The following is a 10,023-nucleotide window of genomic DNA, read 5'->3' as shown; positions in this document are numbered from 1 at the left end:
TCCGGGAATCCTAGAGCGGCCGCGCGGGTCAGGTGACCTCCGCCTGCGGAAGGAAGCGGGCCTTGGAGCCGGGAAGATGGCGGCGGCGAAGCGGCAGCGTGGAGCCGGGAAGGGAAGCGCCGCGGGGCCGAAGAAGAAGCGGGCCAAGAAAGCGCCGGAAGGAAAGGACGAGCCGGGGAACGGGCCGTCCTCGGGAGCTGACGTGGGCCGGGATGAGCACTTCATCCCTCCGCCGGTGTCGCAGGTGGGCAAGGGCGGCTCGCTTGGCTCGGCGCGTGGTGCTGTCGAAGTGCTTCTGAGCATGGGCAAAGTGTTTTTGCGGTAGGACGCGCCCGGGGTGGCACCTTGGAGCCCGCTCCTGTATGGGCCCGCTCCTTCTGTCCACCTTACCCTTCAATTGCAGCGGGCTCTAGTTCGGCTGCCGCAGGAAGAGTGGGCTGGCATTGCTGTTGGTGCTGGCTAGTAGGAGCCAGAAAAAAAGCCCGGAGGATGGGCTGGGCGAGGGAGGAACGGAGACACCCCAAATCCAAACTAGAGATGGAAAAACTTATGTCCAAAGACGTATTTTTCTCGTTGGATTATCTGTATCACTGATCCCACTTTGCAAATATTTGAGGGTAGGAGGCATGCCCATATTTGTCCAAGGATTTAACAACTGAAGTCTTTAATATCAATCTTTATGTTCTCTAGGGCAAATGGATAAACAAAGAAAGGGTGCTCATTTTCTCTTCTAGAGGCATAAATTTTAGAACACGACATCTAATGAAAGACTTGCGAACACTGATGCCCCATTCTAAAGCAGGTACGGTACTTACTAATCTTCTTTATCTGATTTCTCCGTCTTTCAGCTAGCTGATTATTGTTCTCATTCACGGAGCTCTGTGTAAGTCCACTATCAATGATTAGTTCGTCAGAACATATTGGAACATAGAACAAAACTAACTGAATCCATAGTTACATAGTAGTTGAATGTATTGCTGTGTTCGTATGTGCATGTGTTTCCTGTCTTCAAAACACCTGTGGAAAAAGATACAAAAAATAGCTTGTTGGTTCAGTACAAATGCAGGACTAGGTGATACTTTTATAGACCACTAAAAAAATCAACATACAGTCCACTAGCTTTCATGGATCAAGACCCTCCACTTTCTCAGACATGTACCATTATGAAGAACTTAAAACCCAGAAGGTTTTGGCAAGATATATTTCGCCAGGTACATTTTTCTTAGATACAAGTCAGAAAAGATGCAGCCTGCATTAGAGCTCTTGAATATCACTCCCCAGTTCTTCAAACAAAGAGGCACAGGTCTATGCATGTACAGCTTTTCATTTCGCCTTTGTTTGAAATACAATGTTTCTGTTTAGCTAAGGAGAGGGATGACACAGAAAACCCGGAATCCTCCATCTGGGAATTGGGGTGATGATTTAATAAACTCACAAGGCTTAGCCAGCTGGATTCAAAGCCAAAATAACATTACGTAGTGGTTGCAGTTCTGCTGTGCTTATGTTGAGAGTCCATATGTCATCTTGATGGTACGGGAGGTGGTGGCTGTCTTCTTGATATTTTTGTAATTCCATTGAAATAAAAGGGAGCCGTGTAGTTATGACAACATACAAATGCAAGAGTAGGCAAAACATTTATAGACCACTAAAAAAGTCATCATATAATGTGGTCTTCCAATAAATATGCAGTTCTTCCCAGCCTTAATATTGTGGTTGTATGCATTGACAAGCAGCAGTTGTTTCCCAGTCTGAATCACAATGCTAATGCTTGTAGGATATTCTGCACTTAAACTCTAGCAACTGGATTGGGAAAGATGGAACCACACGCACAATAATAGTGCATAAGCATACACAATATCTGAATAAATGCACACTGCTCAGTTGAATCACATTAATTGTTTGGAACAGTAATTTTGATAGAATGCTTCCTCAGAAAGGTGGGAGATGTTCCAGAGCTACTGAGTGTTGCAGTCATTAAATCAACATGCAACTTTAACATATGTTTTCATTTATGTTCCAGACACGAAAATGGACAGGAAGGATAAGCTGTTTGTTATTAATGAGGTATGTTATGACTTCTGTTTTGCTCAAGTCTATTAATTGAATGTTCCGGCTAAGAGGGACTAGCTTCCAGCTTTTCCATTTTCTGGTCTTAAAATTATTTTGTGCTCTATACTTTAAAAGATAGCAACAGTAAACTTTGCTGATGTTTGGAACAATGCATGTGAATATCTGCTCTTGTTGATTCCTATTGTATTTCCTTTGTAGCTCTTCTGATTAAATTAAAGTGTTTCTAAATGTGTAATTTTGCCTCCTCTGTTACCTGCAGGTCTGTGAAATGAAAAATTGCAATAAATGCATATATTTTGAAGCAAAGAAGAAGCAGGATCTTTATATATGGTGAGAAAATCATTTGCTTGAGATTTGTGTGTGTGTGTGTGTGTTATCCAGTTTCTCACATCAGGATATTTCTGAAGACAAGTGCAAAGTGGAGTATTTGTCAGGTACCTGATTGGTAGTTACCACTGTTTGAGTGCTGGTGGTTGATGATTTCCTAAATCTATTAGAATGTGGGAGGTAATTAAGAAAACATTAACAAATGACATAATTCATTTTGTAAGTAGTCATTTAGGCTGCTTCCGGTTCCTGCTGTTCCTTCTCCTACCTCCTTATTGGATTCTTACTAATAAATTAAAATCTAAAGGTGCAATTTCTTGCCAAGCATCTTTCCTTTTCACTTAGAAGAACTTCTGTCAGTGCAAGAGATACTACAGGAAGAGCTCCTTTTATCCATCACTTAGCAGAAACTCTGACAACTGTGGCAAAAAAGTTTAAGGTTAATTGATCATCCCTACCACCACGACTGAATTTCATAATCCCTTGGCAATCCTGCCTTCATGTGTCAGTACCACGTGCTGTTTTGTACCGTGCTGTTCTACGCAGCCCAAAACTAGTAGAGGCAGTTTTGAAAATATAGTATTCTCTCTCTCTCTCTCTTTCTTTCTTTGATGAATTTGTTGATTTTCTTAAATGATTAAAGAATGGGAAAAAACAGTGTAATAGAAGGATAGTAATAGAAAAATATACGTAGACTTCAATAAAAGGGGTACAAATATTTTAAAAATACATGAAGCTATTGTTTTTTGCCACCTATTCAGTTGATGAAAGAGTAATAAGCACATCAGTTGATTAAATAAAGCAGCACAATATTAAATTGTGTTAATGGAGGAAGCTGTGGTTTTTTGCCCTTCTGGAGGAATGAGAAAAAAATTGCTTTGGAAGCTCCAGCAGAACAACAGAGGAATTCAGAAACACTGTAAAGCCACTCTTGTGGGTAGGAAGTCACTTTGTATTTGGTGCTGCATTAACTTCATTAGGCAGAATCCTCGTGGTGTTTGCGTAAGATTGGTGTTACTTGCAGCCATTCATTGACAACGTTAGAAGGGATGTATCTGCTGTGCACTTGGTCATGTGCCCAGTAGCACAAGCAAGGTGCATCCCAGCCCCGTCACTCAACTGTAGCAAGTTACTCAAACTACCAGGATTCTGGCCACTGAAACTTAACCAGTTGAATGTCTGGCTAAGAAATTTTAGCATGAAGCCAGACAGTAAATTCAAGAAACTTGTGGTGGTTTTCCCCCCTTCCTGATCTCTCTTATCTGTTTCAGGTTTTCAAACGTACCTCAAGGACCGTCAGCTAAATTTTTAGTACAGAATAGTAAGTCCAGATGTTTTCTTGACTGTCTTCTACTGTTGTTGACTTTGTAAACTAATTACTTTTGAATTATCTGGTGGGCCACTGACTATTTTTATCTGTTATCTCCACAAAATATTTGTATCATAGTTAGTTGCAATACTATTATGATTTTCTTCTAATATTTTGAAGGTTTGTTGTTGTTGTTTTAATGTGACCTGGCCTAACAACAACATCTTGACATCACTGAATTCCGCTTAATATTGTTCTAGTTCACACACTGGCTGAGCTGAAGATGACAGGGAACTGTTTGAGAGGCTCCCGACCACTCCTGTCTTTTGATGCGGCAAGTACAGATTCCCAAGTACTGTCATCCTTGTTTTCAGTACAATTGGTGCCTTTTGCCAGTTTCTAAAAGACTTTGTCCCACAGGCTTTTGACCAGGAGCCCCACTATGCTTTGCTGAAGGAGCTGTTTATTCAGGTCAGTATGACGTGTTGCCAGATCATTTCTTCTGTTGCTAAGCAAGCATCTTGTTGTTGCAGAAGGGCAGCACAAGTTTTGTGCATGATTGACGTAGTAGCACCAACACACTTTTAAAAAAATCCTAGTTCCAGTTCCATAATGAATTATCACAAATAGACCGTGTTTCCCCGAAAATAAGACAGGGTCATATATTAATTTTTGCTCCAAACAATGCATTAGGGCTTATTTTCAGGAGATGTTTTATTTTACAGTCATGTCCTCTTCTTCTGGTTGCAGCACAAGGGTGGAGGACAGGGCTTCACTTAACTGGGGCTTATTTTTGGGGTAGGGCTTTCTCGGCGGTGGCTCCTCGCCTCTGGAACAACCTTCCCCCTGATATTCGCGCGGCCCCCTCGCTGGGTATTTTCAAAAAGCAATTAAAAACATTGATGTTTCGGCAGGCCTTCCCTCCTAGTTAATTCCTGATCCCCTCCTCTTTTCTTTCCTAATGTTTTAACCCAACTGTCGAAAGTTCTCTTTTATGTAATTTTGTTGTTTTTATTGTGGTATCCCTTGTTGTAAGCCGCCTAGAGTGGTCTATCGACTAGATAGGCGGGATATAAATAAAATAAAATAAATAATAAATAAATAAATTACGAGCATCCTGAAAAATAATGCGAGGGCTTATTATCAGGTTGGGTCTTATTTTCGGGGAAACGGGGTATAAGCTGATGTTGTTGGTAGTGACATAACCACCACCCCCATGATATGAGGGGGATTGCTTAGCAGAGCATTATTCAGTATCTCCCTCCTCCCTTATTGCTGCTTTTTGAAATGCTGTATTTAAATCAAGAGTGGGAGAGTCTTTGCCCTTCTACATTTTTACACAACTCCTAGAAACTCTAGCTGGTACAGCCAGTAGTAAGAGACTATGCAGGTTGTAGTCCAGATGTCTGGAGAGACAAAAGTTGCTCAACCCCATCTCATCCCCTTTCTGCAGAACAATGTCAGTAGTAATAAAATGGCAGAATTGTTCTGATCATTTTTACTACATATTCAAGATTAATGGTATTGAGTAAACCTGGGGCCCTGTTCTGCAAGACTGCATGTATGTTCATGCATGAAGCTTGACGTAAACAAGCAAGATTGGGCCTTTAGCTGAGAATTGTAAGAGGAACGCTGAGGTTTGTGATCTGTAAAAAGTTCAGCTAGGCCCAGACATCACCTACAGTTCACACATGTTGATTACAGTGCTTGGCCTTTGAGTCACGTAGCTCTATAATATAATTTAGTGCAAAACAAAGCTGAGTCATGGGAGGATCCAGAAATAGCTAGACTACTTTATATTGAGTTTGTAATCTAGAAATACTGCAGTCATATACTTGTTTAGGAAAAATGGAGAAAATTATATCTTGATCATGTGATCAACTGTGCAGTAGAGAATATAGGAATCATAATAACTCTTCTTGCTACTGCAATTGCTCAAAAAAGTCCTTTTTCCCTCCCCTTTTAGATTTTTAGTACACCACAGTATCATCCAAAAAGCCAGCCTTTCGTAGATCATGTCTTCACATTCTCCATAACAGACAAGAGGATTTGGTTTCGAAATTACCAGGTTAGCTGTTTTGTCAATGAAATGTATGCAAGAACTGTAAGTAGCATATGCTGATATTCGGGTACAGTTTCCCCATACTGGAAAATGTTGTATGAATACTGGCTTAAACTGATTTTATTGTATCGAGTTTCATATTCAGTTATTTTTTAAACCCTCCCCCAATGAAACGGGTAAGATTGATACAACAAAAAAGTCAGATTTAAACCAGCTTGCATGAAACTGGTTGCATTTCAATATCATGATCAACTGTGGTTCATCATTACAAGAATGATCCTTCTTTCTTCATAAGCAAATGTAATGTTTGCCACTTATATTGTAGATTGTAGAAGAAGATGCAGCCCTGGTAGAAATTGGGCCTCGCTTGGTCTTCAACCTTATTAAGATCTTCCAAGGCAGCTTTGGAGGACCAACCCTTTATGAAAATCCTCATTACCAGTCACCAAATATGGTAAGATGTGTTTCACTGTTTTTTAAGCCTTATATTGCCTGACTGGTATCTGTGGATATACAGAGATATAATGTTCTTGTCATAGATTGTCATAGTTTTTCTGGTCTTCTCTTAATGCTGTCATGCACAAAACTTTATAGATTTTTGAGTTTCATTTTAGTTTTGGTAAAGCATGCAGCAGTAGAGTAGACATGGTCTAGAGGGGCGGGGTATAAATTTAATAAATAAATAAAATAAATTGGAAAGGACTGGAGAGCATTATTATTGTTGTTGTTGTTTTGACTTGTATATACTGCTCCATAGTGGTACAGCACTCTCTGGACCGTTTACAACATAATTATGTAAGGAATACTTTGCCCCCCCCCCCCCCCCCCAGCAAGCTGAGTACTCATTTTACCAAACTTGGAAGGATGGAAAGCTGAGTCAACCTTGAGCTGGATACGTGAATCTGTCAGGATCAAACTCAGGTCATGAGCAGAGGATTGGCTGCAGTACTGCAGTTTAACCACTGCACCACGGGACTTAAGTTATTGGATGCATTCTGTGTAGGCTTGAGTTGTATAACACCCTTTTTGCTTTAAAAAAAATCACTCACCCAGCACACTAAAGCAAACAACTTAGGAAGTATTTTGTCTTCAGTGGTTTACTGTTGTGGTCTGGAGATTCTTCTAGCTGATCCTGTCCACTCTTTGGCTTGTATAACTTCATCACTGTATCATGTACTGGTTTGTAGACAGTGACAAATGGCTGCAGATTGAGAAGACAGTGTAGCCATTTGCAATTGCTTTCTGAATTGTGTTCCTGGTCACACAAGAGAAAATGTCAATGTTAACTCCTTAATTTGTGGCAATTTGTTCCTGAGATTTGAGGATTTACATCAGGGGTGTCCAACCTTTCACCTTCCCTGGGCCACATTAGAAGATGAAAATTTGGTTTGAGCCACACATAAATTTGGTTTGGGCCACATGGGGGGGCAGCCCTAGCCGTCCTCCGCAGCCCCGCTCCAAGCACCCTTACCGGCAGCTGCGATCTCAGACAGCAGAGGCTGCCAGCTTCAACTCTGGCAGCATTATAGGGCCGGGAGGGGGTCCACCTATTGACGGAGACAACGCAATGCAGTCACACAGCCCCCCCTCCCCTCCCGCTCCTTCCTTCCTTCCCTCCCCCCCCCCCACTGTTGTGACATGCCCCAGCCGCATTCCAGCCGCAAGTGCCGGCAGTGTAACTTGAAACTTTGGAATTTCTTTAGAAATAAAAAATTGCACTGGGCCGCATTATGAGCCGACCTGGGCCGCATGCGGCTCTCAGGCCGCAGGTTGGACAAGCCTGATTTACATGATGCCAGTGAAAAAACGGCAGTAGTCATAACTGATCAGACACTGACCAGTGTGAATTGCAAAGCTGTTAATGTTGAGAATGAAGCTGACCAATAATAATTGATTAAAATAATCTACCATTTAATTGGCAAGGGGAAGGGTTGTAGCTCAGTGGCAGATTATATATTTTACATGCAGGAATTCCCATATTCAGTTCTCAGTATTGACGGAAAGCGCTTGAAAGAAAAAAATCCCTCAAATTCTAGACAGCTGCTATTATGAATATATATACTGGTGAACTAAAAGAATGTGTGTCCACACTTCATGCAAGTAGGTTCTTAATCATTACTCTTACCTAGGCATGCTAATTTACTAATTTAATCTCTGGTTTCAGCACCGGCGGGCAATAAGACTGGCCACAGCTGCCAAATTCAAAGAAAAGCAGCAAATGAAGGAGCTTCAGAAAATAAGGAAAAAGGAAGAGAAGGCGCTGATTCCTGAAGATCCCACAGAACAAGTTTTTGAAATACCAGCTGAAGAAAAGCCAGTGGATATAGAGTTAGTAAAGCCGGAGCCAAAAATTAACTTGAAAAAGAAAAAGAAGCTACATCAGCGAGAGAGGAAATTAAAAAAGAAACTTGGTGGAACTAGAGCATAGAATAATGAAGGGGCGGGGGAAATTAACTGGGATTCAGTTGTGTGGACGTTTAATTGATTTTTATTATGCTTCTTGGTAATTTGTGTATAATAACTTTTGAAACTGTTTTTATCACTTATGGGGTACTTGTGTATTTTTAAAATAAAATTTCTGTTGGGGCCCTTTATTAAGCATGTCACTTCTAAAGTGTTTTGTGTCCTTAAAGTTCTTTTTAAAAACTAGCCTATTTTATTTACCTTGAGAAAAACTTGTGATAGCTGTTATCAGCAGAATATTGTAAGAGATCAACCCTTCCCATCTTTCAACAGCTTTAATATTTAGGAAAATGCAACACAAGAATGAGCTTCCTCTTTGTTCATGTGAGCAAAGCTAGAACCAAACTAAGACTGGAGAACATTTGGCTCTCCAGGTGTTGTTTTAGATTATAACTCATATAATTCAGAATCATTGATAATGGTATCAGGGCTGTCTGGGAGCTGAAATCCAGAACGTGTGCAGGCGCCCCATCTTGGAACTAAGGATTGTAACGTGACAGTTTTTCACATGAGAATATATTTCCATTTTGCCAAAGAGTTGAATATTGTATACACAGAAATTACACCATTTCATCTTCCTGACAAGGTAAGCTAGTCTGAAAGACATCAAGGCTGTGTAGGGAACTAACAACACATTTTCCAGAGTCCAAATGCAGCCCAGTATCCCCCACAGGGAGGTGGTTTTAATATGGAAGATCAAGTTGGAACCAAAAGATAATGACCCTCAGTGAGTTTCCATGGCAGAGGATTCAAATCCTGATCTCCAGGGCCCTAATCTGTCACTTCGTCCATTCCACACTGGTTACCTAATACGGAAGATACCTCCAGTATGTATAGCAAATGGTGAAGTCTTTACTGCTGAAACTTAAACTCCCAGGCTTAAACATCTAGCATGTTTTCATTGAGCTAACAGTTTGTGGACTTTAGCCTGCTTCTTCAAAGTCCTCATCGTCCACCTGAACAAACAAGCTGAAGTCCTCACAAACTCAAGCCAATTAAAACAAGTTAGTCTTTAAAGACTCATGAGAAGACTCCTTGGAAAAGACCCTGATGTTAGGAAAGTGTGAAGGCAAGAGGAAAAGGGGACGACAGAGGATGAGATGGTTGGACAGTGTTATTGAAGCAACCAACATGAATTTGACCCAACTCCGGGAGGCAGTGGAAGACAGGAGGGCCTGGCGTGCTCTGGTCCATGGGGTCACAAAGAGTTGGACATGACTAAATGATGAGTCTTTAAAGAACCACAGGGTTTATTGTTTCCTTTCTTAGTTGGTTCAAGTCTCAAGCCCATACACAGCTCAAGTCCTACTGAACTACCTGTCTTAGGGCTTAAATCTAGAAATGTTTGATTCATAGACAACAATATAAAAAAAATGGATTCATCCCAGAATGCTAATAGTTTGTACTGGATCTAGAAGGCGATCAACAAAGAAGTACTAAAGTGAATGAATGAAGACCAAGAAATCTTAAAGCACAGAAAGCCAGACTTTCTCAGAAATAAACCGTACAAACTGTGTTTGTGTTTTTTTCAAGATAAAAAATACATGGGAAAAGAAACAGAGGAAAGAGAAGGACTTACTAGGTAGAGAAACTTGGCGCCTGGCTTGGCTGCAACACAACACTTAGGTTAATCTATCCAAACTCGAATTAAGGGTGATGATATCTAACTTCTGGTAGGAGAGGAACAAAAAGAATGTATACGTATGCTGTTCACGAAATTAAACTCTGATCTCTGCCCTTCATTACATGTTTATTACCATCATTCTATATCGATGTTATAACCCAGAGACTA

The 10,023-nt window shown here is 40.8% G+C and overlaps 1 protein-coding gene across 1 annotated transcript; it reads left to right on the top strand.

Annotated features, from left to right (window-relative positions):
• The first annotated feature begins 34 nt into the window (after positions 1-34).
• BRIX1 (biogenesis of ribosomes BRX1) lies at positions 35-8,362 on the top strand. The gene is made up of 10 exons (XM_072992856.2): positions 35-244; positions 691-802; positions 2,021-2,064; positions 2,330-2,400; positions 3,669-3,718; positions 3,967-4,040; positions 4,127-4,177; positions 5,673-5,774; positions 6,094-6,222; positions 7,933-8,362. Exons 1-10 carry the CDS (start codon positions 77-79, stop codon positions 8,194-8,196), a joined length of 1,065 nt encoding a protein of 354 aa, XP_072848957.2. The 5' UTR covers positions 35-76; the 3' UTR covers positions 8,197-8,362.
• The last annotated feature ends 1,661 nt before the right edge of the window (positions 8,363-10,023 follow it).

Source organism: Pogona vitticeps, chromosome 2, assembly GCF_051106095.1.
Source record: "Pogona vitticeps strain Pit_001003342236 chromosome 2, PviZW2.1, whole genome shotgun sequence".
Lineage (NCBI taxonomy): Eukaryota > Metazoa > Chordata > Lepidosauria > Squamata > Agamidae > Pogona > Pogona vitticeps.
Note: the sequence above shows the minus strand (reverse complement) of the source record. Positions and strands in the feature narration are given on the sequence as shown.

Coding starts and splice junctions, on each gene's coding strand:
- BRIX1 (XM_072992856.2), top strand. CDS start 77: ATGGCGGCGGCGAAGCGGCAGCGTGGAGCCGGGAAGGGAAGCGCCGCG. Junction 5,775..6,093: donor TTTGGTTTCGAAATTACCAG/GTTAGCTGTTTT, acceptor CTTATATTGTAG/ATTGTAGAAGAAGATGCAGC. Junction 6,223..7,932: donor ATTACCAGTCACCAAATATG/GTAAGATGTGTT, acceptor CTCTGGTTTCAG/CACCGGCGGGCAATAAGACT.